Genomic DNA, 15,112 nt, shown 5'->3' on the forward strand with positions numbered 1-15,112 from the left:
GTGATTAATTGCAGCAAAGTTAATACCTGTGATGTATTTGGCTGGTGTTCAGGTTGACTATTTATCATTTTGTGTCAGGTGCTGAAAAATACCGAGATCATAGGTGTAATAGAAGGAGGAGACATTCTTGAGGAGAGACTGAGGTCTGTCAGAGAAACCATAAAGCGACCAGTTGGAGGATTCCTTCTGGATGGTTTTCAGGGAGCGGACATGCCCAATGACCTCAAACTGAACTTAATCTCCTCGGTTACAGGAGAACTGCCTGAAGACAAACCCAGGTAGGGGAAAACGTAAAATGTGGCAATCGCTATGTCTTAGTTAAACTGCCATTAGTATGCAGCCATTTGATGTCACCAGTGCTCTTATTTAAAAGCAGATTGGCGACATCTAACAGCAGCAAATAGATACTGTATCTGTCATTCTGACAACTGGAATATTTTTTCAAATTCAACATCATTTGACCTCACATCCACTCTGCAGCATTCAGTGGAAAGTTTGAGGATATATTCTATCATTGAGCTCACGATTTTCTTTTTATCACTGGCTAATTTTTACCTACAGGATGACGCTTAAAATGCAGATCCATTGTAAGAAACTTCCTTAAGTGGCAGGCACATAAATTCTTCCCCAAGCTGTGAGTTCTTTTTGGGCCTATGACTTGAAGGTCTGTAGTGGGTATTCTCATTTTAAGAATACCTTCCATCATAGTTTACATACCAAATGCTCATAAAACATGTGATGTGTAAAACATACAGCCATTTGTATCTGCGGTGATATATAGATGGCTGTCTGTTTTACACATCATATGTTTTATGAATATTGCTCGTATTTCTTTTCACTGTATGGGGCATGATCAGATCTCAAACGGGTCTCTACTGAGGGCACGTAGAAGGCAGCAACATGAAGCAACCTCCGTGTCGTTTACCAAATTATTCCAAGACGATTGATTACATTACAGTTAAAGAAAGAAAGTCTTGCATTTATATAGCACCTTTCACAAACTGAGGACGTCCCAAAGCGCTTTACAGCCAATGAAGTACTTTTTGAACGTTGTAATGTAGGAAATGCCGCAGCCAATTTCCGCAAAGCAAGGCCCCACAAACAGCAATGAGATAAATGACCAATTAAACTGTTTTTAGTGATGTTGGTTGAGGACTAGATATTGGGCAGGATACCAGGAGAACCCCCCTGCTCTTTTTCGAATAGTGCCATGGAATCTTTTACGTCCACCTCAGAGGGTAGATGGGGCCTCGGTTTGACATCTCATCCGAAGGACGGCACCTCCAACAGTGCAGCGTTCCCTCAGTACTGCACTGGAGTGTCCGCCGAAATTATGCCTCAAGTCTCTGGAGTAGGGCTTGAATCCACGACCTACTGACTCAGAGGTGAGAGTGCTACCACTGAGCCACGGCTGATACAGTTGACGTCAGTGCCCTTGGATTAGGGAGGGAGAAATCAGGCAGTGTTGCTGCTCCTGATCACTACCCAGTGACTCCTATTGGAAAGTGAATGTGCCAGTATCGGGTGAGAATAAGAACAGGCCTTGGTCCTTGACCAAAGCTAAGACTCACTGTCCAGGCTCACGCATGAAGACTGGCCACTTGGGTGAAGGGTATGTATGGACCTCCGCACAAGTCAATATCTTCAAGAGATGACAGGAGAGAGTTGGAAAGGAAAAGTAAAGGTTTGCAAACTATTTGGATTTGATTTGTCCCTTTCAGAGGCAGGTCCCATGATATTGATGGTCAGTTGATGGTGTGATGGATTTCTTTAAAATTGTTGTTGAATTGTCTTAAGGGAAAGTTTGTTTATAAATGTATTGTAATATTTATTCAAATTTTCCCTCTTCTCCCCTTTCTCCGCCCCCCCCCCCCCCCCCCCCCCCCCCCCCGTCCCAATATTAGATTGATCCATGGGGTTGGAAAGCCAGATGAAGTGCTGGAGTGTATATCAAGAGGGGTGGACTTGTTTGAGGGTTTCTTTCCCTATCAGGTGTCAGAGCAAGGAAGAGCTCTGACATTCAATTTTAAATACAAGATGGACCCAGAGACAGAAGGTACCAGTTATAGAACGTCATTGTTTTGTGTTAGCGTACAGTGCATGCTCTCCACAGTTGTGTCCATATTATTGCTCGTGGCTTGGCATTAATGGGCTCTCACGTGCCTGAGCACCCAGATCAGGTTTGTGGGTAGCTGGAATACTTGAGGCACTTGCACAGTGGACAGGCTTCTTCTCCCCACCTCCACCTCACCTGCCATCTTCTGTAGAGCAGTCTAATCTAGAGATACAGTAAGAAAAACCTGGGAAACAGCACTGTGCCATCTACATTGCCAGACAGTTTGTTCATCATTTTATCATTTAATACAGTCAACTGTGCAAATGTTTACAATCCCAACATGACCTGATTAAGTGGACCCCACCATATGTTGAAATAAATATACTAATTTTAAAGCAATACAACAAATTTTCCTTTATTTTTTAAAGTTTTTGATGTTCGTCAAAGTGAGGGATGTTAGCTGGGGCACGGAACACTTCCCATTTCAGGAACCCAGTGTTGGAATCAAGCGCTCCCAGGCCACGTTTACCCCAGTTCAACACAGAGTAAAGCTCCTTATACTCTACCCAACAATGTGCCTCAGCCTCAACCTTAGAAGAGCGCCTCCTACTGGACCAGTATAACATCTTCCATTTCATGGATTATTTAAAATAACCTGCTAAGAACAGGATTGAGACTGCTTAACTCAATTCAGATAGGAAAATTGCCTCTAACAGTAAGAGAGGAAACATTTATCTCAACAGCGTGGACTGCATTAGAACTCGGGTCCTAAAGGTAATAAGACTCACTGCATCATCCAGTCCCAACATAAGTTATACAACCTGCAAGTTTGATCCATGAAAACTATTTAGTAAAATCCTGAAATAGAAATGAAGAACACAAAACCATAATCAACACCAACAAGTTATAATAGAAAAAGAATACCAGAACTATTCTGTTTGTTCTTAAAGAAATCGCTGCATTGTTTTCTGGTTTCCCGGACTAATGGGGATTGCTATTTTGGATGGGAAACCCTCAGTGGAAATCTACCATGGTTAAGGGGGAAAAAGTAAGCAACTTCTCCGCCTAGCCATTCCTCTCTCAATGGTTTCCAGCAGGCTACAAATGGCTAAAGAATATTAGAAATTTCACTTCAAACACAAGAGAATAAAAAGTTTTAAACTATATTGAAGGAGAGGAAGTGTAAATTTACATTGAAAGTAATCTTCTCATAAGGTAATTTTTCTCTTTAAAAAAATTAGACGGAGACCATTTAGGGGTTTCCAAGGCTGCCTTTTTATGATTGAATTCACTGTCTAGCATTTTCCTGGCGTTGCAGCAGAAACAGTAGAATAACAAATGAAGAAAGCAAACTGGAGATTCGGCGTGAAACTGGGTAAACGTCCTCTGTGCTGGAATACTGCACAGACTCTTGATTGTCAAAGTAATGTAATAAAAGTGGCAGGTTTTATACAATTTCAGTTAACCCTAGTCAGAATGATTCTTGTCAAGTAGTTAGGCTCAGGTAGGAGAGGCATACAAGGGGCTTATGGGTACAATTTAACTTTGGTATTTCAAATGCATGTATCTGTTTTCACAGATAGAAGTGTAGCAGGTATTGTTTCATGTTGCTTGAAGTCCAGGGATCTTGTTCAAGTTTAAAAACTTGTAGCCATTTTGGTGTTATCTTAAAACAGCAGCCTTCAATGGAGTATCCCTGAGCATCAGGTAATTATCATAATGCCAATTAAGAATTGTGCAAATACTGCAGTCTCTTACTGAGTGTACCTTCGACATTCAGTGACCCCATCTATACTTTTGTTAGCCTGGATTTTAACATTTCTAACTCAAATACACTTCATAGTTTTTGATATCCTCTGAAGCTGTTACTAGTTGTGCAGTTGGATGTATCTGAATGTGTTGGATTGGAGATCTGTCTTTTTCAAACCACAGGACTTCTATATTTTTAATATATTGTTATGGGAGTTCAGAATTTGGCAGTATTGTCACAAGTTTACTTTCTGAAAGGTTTGTCTGTATCTCTATATTGGACGAAATCTGCATTTCAAAAAGAAGTAAATTGTTTAACAAGTATCTTGGATAACTGCCATTAAGAGAATTGGTCAGCCCACCATACTGGGGGTGGGTAGTGAGGAGTGGAGAAGGTGACTGCTCTTTATATCAGTGTTTCACGGGTGTAAACTTGATATCATGTTTGTATCCTAGTTTTGATTGACAACTTTTCTTAATGGTGAAAGCTACCTTTTGATATTCCTTTGTCTCAGTTTGGATTTCAAAGCAGAGAGTGGGTATAACTGTTGCCACATATCTAGGTGTTTCAATCCATTTCTGCTTTGAAGCCAGTGGAACTGTTACAAATTTGGGTCTGCTGCAGGTATCTGTTGGGGTTCAGTGGTGTCAGTCGCTCCCTTATGTAATCTGGTTGTCCGCTTTTGTACAGAAATTAACTCCAACTGCCCCATATCTGCTAGGGACAGGACCAGAGTCTCACAATGAAATTCCCTTGTGATCTGGACCAGATCTTCATGCCTTAAGGGTGTGTGCTCCTTTAATTTCTCCAAAGATGGACCGAGTTAACACTAGGTGAGGCGTGGTTTGGTTTGTAAGCTGCTTTATTGCATGGTAGACAAAACATACAGAACACTGAATATAACAAAATTAATTCATTACAATTTCAGTTCACGTACTGTTATTAAAAAAAGTGAAGAACACATGTTCGACTGGACCACTTCAGGGAATCGTACCTCATTGTAAGAAGGATAGCCTCTGCTTCTGGGCTGTATGAACAACCAGACGTTGCTAATGAATGGGCCATTGTTTGGAATCTCATCCTGCATTTAAAACACTTTTTGACTGCCACTGGATTAACTCAGCATAGGACTGTCTGCAGCAATTAACCATTTTTAGGCAAGCTTCTGTGCAAAACATACGGCTCCTTCACTGCTTTTTGGCCTCCTAGTGCGACCAGCTTTGCACAACACCAAGCAAACCAGATGCACTTTTCTTTTTAAAATGTTCTCCCCCCCCCCCCCCCCCCCACCCCCCGCCTCACTGTAAGTCCTTCCCTGCTAACCAAGCCCTTTTCCATTTTCTGATTAACTCCACCAGTCCAAGTGCTTTCCTGCCACCTTAAGTCCTTTCTTGCCTGGCCTGAGTTCATCCCCACCACATAAATGCTCCTCCTCACCCCAATTCCTTCCACACCTGCCCCAAGTCCTTTCGCATCACCCTGAATGCTTTAATCTTCTTCCATTCTGATCCCTTTCCTGCCTGGCCTCATTCCTTCCTTGCCATCCAAGATTGGAACCTATTTCATTGAGGAGTTTTTTTTTAATGTAATGAGATTTCCTCTAAGTCTTCATCTCCTTTAGAATTGTTTGAATGAAATGATTAGTGCTGAAGAACTAAACAATGTCCAAATAATGGACAAGTTTACAACCCAAGGACTCAAGTTTTCTCCAAACGGGTAGGAAGGTAACTCAATTTGTGAGGAAAATAAACCCATGGAATTGACTGAAGAGCAGAGAGGCAAATGTACTACTTTATTGAGTGCTCAATGCAGAACCTGAACATATGGAGAGCTCAGATACAGTAAACAATGATAATTCAACTTAGCTTAATAAAGACATTAAAATTAAATTGTTAAAAAATGATTAAACTTACCATATTGCGTGATAAATGTACCCATATTGTGTGGTAAAATTTCCTTCACCAACTTTCCTCCAACAAACCAACTCCTCTCTCTGGATCCTTGAATTTAGCAGGAGGCCAGTGGGTGTTAATGCTGGAGTGTGGACTACCTGCGAGCAACTGATATTTTAAAAAATACACAATAATACATTTTTTCTTAAATGAAAAGAATCTACTTAGTTCTGAGGTGAGGGAGAAAAAAATAATTGTAATCTGATCTCCTAAAAATGAAGGATAAGAATCCAGACATCTAATTAGGAGCAAGCCAGGTATTGGCTGAGAGTTAGGGATCGAGGAGCATAATGTACACACCACGATGAATTACTTTGTATCTCACCAGAAGAAAAGAGTCTTGTAATACCCTTCCACCAGACACAAGACGAGCAGCTTACATCTACATACACCACGATGACCGTTGAACAATGTGAAGAGAACCACACTCATTCAAGTAAGTCAGCAGCTGCTCAAACTTTGAACGAATAATCACTGCTTGTGTACGTAACTATTTCTATTTTCTACATATTAAAAAATGCATCTAGTGCATTTTGTCCTTCATAAACCAGACATCGCACTTTGTTATAGAAGGAAAACAACTTTAAATAGTGTGAAACTTAATGCTGCATGTTTCTGACCCACAGCCTCAAACTTACAATCATCTCCAATCTGCACAATTCTCTTACTAAACAATGAAGGTCTGATTGACCCGATGCTCCGAGTACTCAACAACAACTGGACTTTGCAGCCTTAAAGGGGACAGCTTTGCCTTAGCAGCAGAATAATTCATTGTGTATTATGCAGTAGGATACTTCTGTCACACACATTTTCTCATCTAACTTACTGTGAGAAAGGTCACGGGAGATCCGCTATATATTGTACAAAGCAGCTATCATGATTTAGATCTTTTGAACTCTGGGTTTTAACTAGTATGTTAAAAATGTATCAACACAAAAATTCACCTTAATGCAGATCCAGTACATCGAATTGAATAGGAGTGAGGGAGATATTTTGAGATTAAGGGCAGATAGCAGGTTATGGACAGCACACACAAAAGTTATTCCAAGATCCCTAAACATGCTGCATCAGTATTTATTTAACCTTACTTATTTTTTAATTTAGCCACTCCCCCAAATATTCTTCCCTTTTCTTCCATCTTTCATTGAGGCCAGACAGTTAGCATTGATTGGCTGTTCAACTGTCTGATTCAGATTCCTACAATTGAACAGTCTTCCAGTGCTCATTGCCTGGCCTTACACTTTACAATCAAGTTCTATCCTGCCTTTACCTGACATCCACACATGAGCACTTTCCATAAGGGGTTATTGGATAGTCAATAGTATTGGGAACCCTGGCTGATTTTCTTCCCAAGCCCTGGACTGAAGCCAGTAGTAACGACATGTCCACTGTCCTGGCTGAGAGCAGCTACCTCAGTACAGCCCAGAGATTCTTGGCCTGGTGGCTGTATGATAACTTGTGCTACACTCACTGCCTGAACCACTGGGGAAAACCTGATTTGTCACTAACATAGAGCATGTTAATTTAATAGAAAAGTATGCTTTTTGTTCAGAATACATAGAATTTTCTTGTCTGTAATGGGGCTGTAATGAATATTTTTGTTGTACCTTTTACATTACCATTTGGCAGCTTTAGATATTTCAGTGTGTGATCTTTGTAATGTTCTTTGTAGTTTGCTGTTTTTGTACTGTCCAAACCACGACATTTGCTATTTCTGGTAATCTTGTGTCAAAGTGTCTCGTGGAATCTTTGACCTCTGCATTTTGGGAACGTGTAGAGTTTTATATAGTTTTTGTGAATGGTGCAGTTTATTTATGTGTAAATGTTTCCAGGTCTGGTTGCTGTAAGGTCTGACTGGTGGTGTGACATAGTTGGTCAGTGAGTTGTAGTCCCCCAGTGGAGAGAGCGAAGTGTTAGATTGTCACATGAAAATGTCTGGGGAATAACAATGATTAACTAAATCTAGTCAGAGTGTTAGCACACAGCTCAAGAGGCATAAACCCTCTTTGAGACTGAAGGGCAGGGCCTGGGCCTGGGTCAAATGCAGAGTTGCCTGACCTCACCACTGTTTGCTTTTTCTTGCCTGTAGTTTTCAGTAGAATTTGTTGACTTGTAACACTCACTATATGAATATAGAATATCAAATCAATCACACAGTCAAGAATTATGGTTGAAGAGTGCAGGCACCACTGTAGGTAAACCACACTGTACTTTCATTTGATCTATACTGGAGAAAAATGTTCAGAAAAAGATTCTATTTGAAAAGCAAGATCTTCTACATCTTGAGTATGAAGGATAATTGTGAGGCACAACAACTAAATTAAATCTCCACTTTTAAAGGCTTAACTCACTAAGAAAATCATCTTTTTAGCATCCTGACGAAACTGTGGCCTTCTCACTGTTCTATCTGCTTCCTCAGATATTGCTGATGGATGGCCAGGTTGTTTAACTAAATATTGAATTATTTTTTCAAGTGTTCAACTTCCACATTAGGGGAATCCTTCAATTTCTGCTGAAAAACAGGATTCGAAAGTATCTAAATGCATTTTTACATAACTTTCCAAAGAATATCATCCACATGCACCAATGATCGGCCATTAAACTGAAATTACAGTTTACAGTTACACCCAGTCACCCAGTGTGGCTGAATCAAAATACCATGTGAGAAGTTCAATGACTTGAGGCAATAACTGGTGAAGGCTTTTCTTTAAAGCCAAGTTTCTGTTAACTTGTGAGACAGGAGCTGAGAACATTAGGAACATGTTGTAAAATTCACATAAATGCTTTGGATTATATTTCAGCGCTGGAAAGGAACGGCTGTGGTGATAATGAGATTAGTAACAAGGCCTCGGGCAGTGAGGGAAAGATGGCTGCTTTTACGATTGATCTGAAAAGAGAACAGTAAGTGTCACCGAATTTTTAATAAACTGTTGTATGCAGTACATGCGGCGGAATACTCAGTACATAGGGTACAGTCTCTCTATAAATGTTGTTTTCCTCAGCCCTATACTGTATAACCTTATAGCAAGAAGTGTACTGTAGGAAAGGCTGATTTCATTCCTCTCCTGAGGGTTCAAGAACAGAGATTATATTAATAAGATGCTATGGTACGGTATCTTTAATGATCACAAATAGTGGCTGTTAAGAAAAAGCAATTCTGTGATATTAGCAAAGTGGCCAATAATATGCTAAAAGCTCCAAAATCAAAACAACTCAATAGTGTAGCCAAAAAACCTACCTGTTTTCACATACGTAGAGCGAAATGTGGGTCAGTTCTGTACAGCGAACCAATTCTTTTGATAAATTTGTCAGAACTGACTGTTTACTTAAATAGTGAACACAGGATGATCCTGCTTTTTTTTTCTTGTTTCCCATTGAACATTTGCTAATGTGTGTAAAAAGAATACTGCCACTGATACCACCAGTGGAACAGACATAGTGCAGGAGGATCCCTGTGCCCTAAGTCGCTAACATGTTCATTCCAGTATTGTTTTTCTCCCCCCACTCCTGTTCAACAGTCTTTTGTTGTTTTGTCCCAAGTGGCCGTTCTTTATGTGGGAGCCTAGGCAGTGAGTACGGGCAAACTAATCCACAGCTGAGCTTGATAGAAACATAGGAACAAGAGTAGGCCATTCAGCCCCTGAAGCCTGTACTGCCATTTAATCAGATCATGGCTTAACTGTATCTTAACTCCATCCATTCGCCTTGGTTCCGTAACCCTTAGTACCTACCTTTTGCCTAACAAAAATCTATCAATCTCAGTTTTGAAATTTTCAATTAACCGAGCCTCAATGGCTTTTTAGGGGAGAGTGTTCCAGATTTCCACTACCCTCATGTGAATAAGTGCTTCCTGACATCACCTCTGAACAGCCTAGCTCTAATTTTAAGGTTATGCCCTCTTATTCTGGACCAGAGGAAATAGTTTCTCTCGTTCTACCCAATCAAATCCTTTAATCATCTTAAACACCTCAATTAGATCACCCTTCTATACTCAAGGCAACACAAGCCTAGTCTATGCAACCTGTCCTCATAATTTATCCCTTTTAGCCCCTGAAGTGTGTACACATATACTTTTCAGCACTCGTCACTGCAGATCCATCAGGAATGGAAACCCCTGGACTGATTTTCCTCCCAGCCCTCCCACATAGAGCTCTTACCACGGCCTAGTGCAACCAACTAAGCCAGCCCAGACTAACGATTGAACTCAGGAGCTTTCTGCTCTGCACGGCTAAATACCACAAGCGGCCATTGCAGGTGCCCACTGCGCCACCTGTCCGCCCTGTTTGCTTAAGAGGTGGGCGCCTTGTAGAGCTCCCTTACTCAGCCCCGTAAACAAAGTTATACTTTGGAAAATAAGAATGAATCCCATGGAGGTAATCAGTGGGTAATTCCTTGCCAGCAGTTGTACCCACCTATAGAAATAGGGTCTCCTTGAATTGCATGTACCTAGTTCACAACAATATACACATAACAAAAATGGCTTTATTGGATGGTAAAAAATACATTTCTGCCACAAGTCTATTAATATTGATTGAAGGAAAATTCATTAAATGGAATATGACAATTTTTCCCATTTTGCATTCCCTGGTTAATGTCATTCACCTTCAGTTTTTTGTTACTGCTAAAGTTTGTTGCTCATTGTATGTCGTTTAATAGGACTGACTGGATTCCACAGTTGGTTTTGGGATGCCTATTTAAGTGGTGTTTATCTGACTCTCAACATTCAGATTCCGTGCTGACTTCAGCCCCTTGCTGGAGGACTGTTCCTGCTATTGCTGCAAGAATCACACCCGTGCCTACCTCTACCACCTTCTAGTGACAAATGAGCTGTTGGCTGGAGTCCTTCTCATGATTCATAACCTGCATCACTACTTTGGATTCTTCCAGTCTATCCGTGGTGCTTTGAGAGATGACAAGTTGCAGCAACTGAAGGAACTCATTACAAAACAGAAGGTGTAACAAAGACATAGTTACTACATTGTAAACAAGACAGGTGCTGGATGTCTAATGTATGAGGTTTCTGGGCAGACATTGGTTGCCTACAGATGCTGCAACGAGTTACTTGGACCTACTTACAGTATCGGTCAGTTATTTTGACATTTGATTCTATTGTAGTTGGAACCTCACAGCACTCAGACTCCCGATGTCCTCCATCATATTATGTATCATTCACATTACATTAATGTGTGACAGTTGAAATCGCACACGGGGTTTGAAAGCCATGCTTTGATTGATTCATTTATTTTTTCATCAGTGCTGTGCAGATTATTTTTTAAGAAAATGTTTTACTTTAAAAGCCATTTTGAAGACTATAAAAGTGTATGAATACGTAAAGTATAGTAACATTCTGTTTGAAATGACAGAGCTTAGCTCTGATGTGGTGGGTTTCTACAACTTTGGACTATTACCCCCAACAAACCTGTTGAAGTGAATGAATTTTCTGATTTCTTACCATTCTGTTTTTAACATTCCTGTCTAATTGTGGCAGAGATACGAAGAAAATACCTGAATGATTTTTAACTAAAATCTGCACTTGATGTTTTAGAATTTACATGTGGATGACTGAATATACAATGTTTGCACCAACAAGATCTTTATTCTTCATTGCAGCTGATATTAAGGAGACAGGGGGAGAAATTCAACCCTCATCCGTTCGTTTTGCACCTGAAAAACAAGCAGCCAGAAGTTGAAAATCGGGGGCAGGGTGGGAACCTTGGCCGGCCACTTGACGCCCAAAGCCCACCTGATACCTTATTGGAATATGGCATCAGGCGGGCTTTGGGCATCAATGGGCGAGCAGCCTGCCTGCGAATGCTTTCCTAATCAAGTCGGGGTGCTACGCTAGTTGTAGAACCCCCATTCATAATTGCACTACAAGCTCTGCCTAGTTGTACCACTTCTTAAGCAGCCTAAACCAATGTTTTTTAAAGGGACCGCTAAAGGTCACTCAAAAAAAGTCCACAAAACTTCTTCAAAGTTATATTTTTGTGGAGCCAGATGGAGCAGGAGTGCTCCGCTTGGATCTGCAAAAATACTGCCGGTCGCTGCCAGTCCGGGCTTACCCCCCTCAGCTTCCCCTTTGTGGTAAACAATTGAGTGAGAGTCGAATTTCTCCCCCATTGTGTCCATTTTTAGTTTACTCAGATCTGTCTAAGATATTATTCCAGACTCATTAGTAACAGCGAGTTATTTATGCAGATTATCAATGCTCAAATTTAAATAGCTGTATTATACATCAATCTTATTTTCATGGTTATTTCAAAAAAATACACCTAAAGGAACCCATTTTATTTAACGCATCAAAATTGGTTGCAGACATTTTAGGCTGTAAGATTTGTAGAACTTCATTTGTAATTTAGAAGAATTTAGATGTTTTATTATTTTTAGGATGAAAGCTGTTGTAGCACAGGTTTATTAAAACACATTTCCTTTATCCGTTCAGATGCTCTTCTCCATTATTGCATACTGGTGATATTTCTAACAAACAATGGCTGATCTTCTGTGGCATTGCTCACAGAGTGAGTGTGGCTGTGATGTTTAGCTACCAAAATGGAGCTGTGTTTAACCTGGCCTGTCCCTTTAAGGCCACTGCTTTGATACTGCCTATGGGGAAATAGTCTAGACAGGCACATCTTTCAGGTCAACTAGGGGCTAATTGCTGGAAGAAGTTTCTTTAGATTGGCAGCTGCTTCCAAATCTCTGTCTCCTGCCCTTGGAGAGAGGCCTGGTTACCAAGTCAAGGCTTCTTTAAAACGTACTGCAGTGATGGGCATGTACTAGACCTTTTATATACTCTTCTAATTGTGCTCCTTTTACAAATCAGATTTTGTGATAATAGTGACCATCTACTGATAAGAGCAGCGTAGTTCTCCCCGGTGTCCTGGCCAATATTTATCCCTCAACCAACATCACTTTTTTAAAAAACTGATTATTTAGTCATTATTACATTACTGTTTGAGGGACCTTGATATGCACAAATTAGTTTGCACATTTCCTACATTACAACAGTGACTACACTTCAAAAGTACTTCATTTGGGACGTCCTGAGGTCGTGAGAGGCGCTATATAAATGCAAGTCTTCTTTTCATCTATTGAACAAACTGTATAAACTATTTGAACAAAACAATTTCTAACAACCATGTGCTGACAGAGGGGAATAACATTTAACCAAAAGAGAGCTAGGTGGCAGTATCATACAACATAGTATGCTCTCTTTGGAGTAATGAGTATCATGATGCAGTCTTTATGCATCAAGAGAAATAAGAATACAATGCCTTGAAAAGCAAAGTAAGGCAGCTAACATTCCCCAAACCCTGTTCTGACTTATTAATGACGTCCATGGTCTCATGCCATTTAAGTTCTGGCAGCGAACACTATGGTAAATTTTAGTTTTATCTAAACTTGTAAAGTCTATGGACCCTATTCCTGTATTAACATCCTATGATGCTGAATTAAGTAGAAAATTTGTGATGTGATTATTGAGATGTAGTTGTTAAGATTATTCTCAGAATGTACATTTTTCCATGTATTGCTTGCTCTTTCAATTGAGTGATCAAGAATTGAGCTGCCAATGTGAGATAACCAATGAACTGATTCAATGCTCTGAAGGAATCTGAGGATTTAATGATGATGTAAGCATTGGGTTGCGTTATTGCAATTCTGACATTATCCGAATCCACACAATGAAGTAGCTATGTTGTAACTCACTCACTGATATGTCTCAGTAGGGGAAGCCCATGATAACGATTGGCCTTTTATAGGTGCATACCACAATTATGAAAATCATGATTGATCATCAGAAAAAAAATCATATGAATCAAAAAGTTGCAAAGACTAACTTACATTTTTATAGTGTAAAACATGGTTTATTAGTATCACACAATATCACTATAAGTATGCTGTTATACCTTTTAAATAAACTAGTTGATCTCCCATGGTGTCGCTCATGGACAAAATAAAATGTTTGAATTCCTGAAACTACATTACAACAGTGATTACACTTCAAAAGTACTTCATTTGCAGTAAAGTGCTTTGGAACGTCCTCAGTTCGCGACAGGCGCTGTATGAATGCAAGTTTATTTTTTTCTTTCTCACTGTATCTCTGCTTCTTTTCTACACTATAATTCTTCTGGACGATTTGCGCCGCTCCACCGTTAGCCTTGTCAAAACCGATAAAGATTTGTTCACGCCGTGCAGCTCCCCATTGAACTTAACGGCGATCACGAAATTGCTGGATTTACATTATTAGGAATTAGGGCTGGTAATTAATGTCGCAGAGGACCCTGGTAATGATGTTATTTATGGTCCTCACATGACACTCAACCTTGGCGTCCCATAAAGTGACCAGTGAAGCTGTGGAATCTCACTCCAGCAGGTAGTGAATTGTTCCTGATTTTTAAAAATTTTCTTCTGCCTTGGCAGTCTTTTAATGCCAGCCTTGCCATCCACACTCCTGTTGGTACCAAAAGGCAATAATTTTCAGGATGGCAAGCTGTTTCGACATTCAGAAGAGGGTCACTGTTTCAAATGCAAACGAGATAGATTTCTTTCAGAAAATAATATTTTGGGATACAGTATATGAGTAATTTGAGACATGACATGGTAAGTGTAGCATGCTTGGGAGGAAAAAGGTGATTTTGGACCTATGGCTCCCAAAGCTCTCCACCATTGAGGTTTTCCCCCTGTCAGTTCTGGGTCTGCTGTCGACTAATTGATTGCTATGATTAGTCAACAACTCCACTATCATTGTATCATGCGACCACCGAAAGCAAACTAGATGGACCTTGGTCTTTTCTCATCTACCAATTCCTATGTTTCTATGAAAGTGGTGCAATGGCATACCCACTGGGTGTTCCACTGTTCCTCATCATGATGGACGGGGATGCCGGTTCTATACTTCATGGGTCAAGAATGTTTGTACATTTTGCACATCTACCCTGTCATTCGCTCATTAACTTCTCAAAGACCAATAGAGCAATTCCTAAACACAACTGGGTTACAAAGTCCCCCTTCTGCTTTTTAATTTTTTCTTACATTTCCTTTCTGTCTCTCTTTTTCTCTCTCTCTTAATCCACTCTCTTTCTTTCCCTCTTTATTCCACTTTCTGTCTCTATTTCGTTTGACTCTAATTCACTCTATTTCCTTCTTCAACCTTCGCTCTGTTTCTTTATCCTTTTCTTACATCGGTCAAGGAGATAAGCCTTTGGGCTCAATGTTCACAAGGTCCCAGATGCAACATTGACATCGCTGTGCTGTTATCAGATCGACGTTCCAGCAATTTGCGGTGCAAATATAGTGCAATGTCAATGGTGAGCATAAAAGTCCAATTAACATCGTTCATCGCCAAACCTGCCA

General features: G+C 40.2%; 1 protein-coding gene across 4 annotated transcripts in view; it reads left to right on the top strand.

Annotated features, from left to right (window-relative positions):
* Positions 1 to 13,677, top strand: part of qtrt2 (queuine tRNA-ribosyltransferase accessory subunit 2) — a 36,973-nt gene extending 23,296 nt beyond the window's left edge. For 2 of the 4 annotated variants that reach the window (XM_067992736.1, XM_067992735.1), the window contains exons 6-10: positions 79 to 278; positions 1,905 to 2,056; positions 6,087 to 6,194; positions 8,560 to 8,659; positions 10,486 to 13,677. In XM_067992736.1, coding sequence (XP_067848837.1) covers positions 79 to 278; positions 1,905 to 2,056; positions 6,087 to 6,194; positions 8,560 to 8,659; positions 10,486 to 10,717 — 792 coding nt within the window. In that variant the 3' untranslated portion in view covers positions 10,718 to 13,677. The remainder of the gene's footprint in view (positions 1 to 78; positions 279 to 1,904; positions 2,057 to 6,086; positions 6,195 to 8,559; positions 8,660 to 10,485) is intronic. The other 2 variants (XM_067992737.1, XM_067992738.1) reach the window with 2 other exon arrangements.
* The last annotated feature ends 1,435 nt before the right edge of the window (positions 13,678 to 15,112 follow it).

Source organism: Heptranchias perlo, chromosome 11 (assembly GCF_035084215.1).
Source record: "Heptranchias perlo isolate sHepPer1 chromosome 11, sHepPer1.hap1, whole genome shotgun sequence".
NCBI classification, from domain to species: domain Eukaryota; kingdom Metazoa; phylum Chordata; class Chondrichthyes; order Hexanchiformes; family Hexanchidae; genus Heptranchias; species Heptranchias perlo.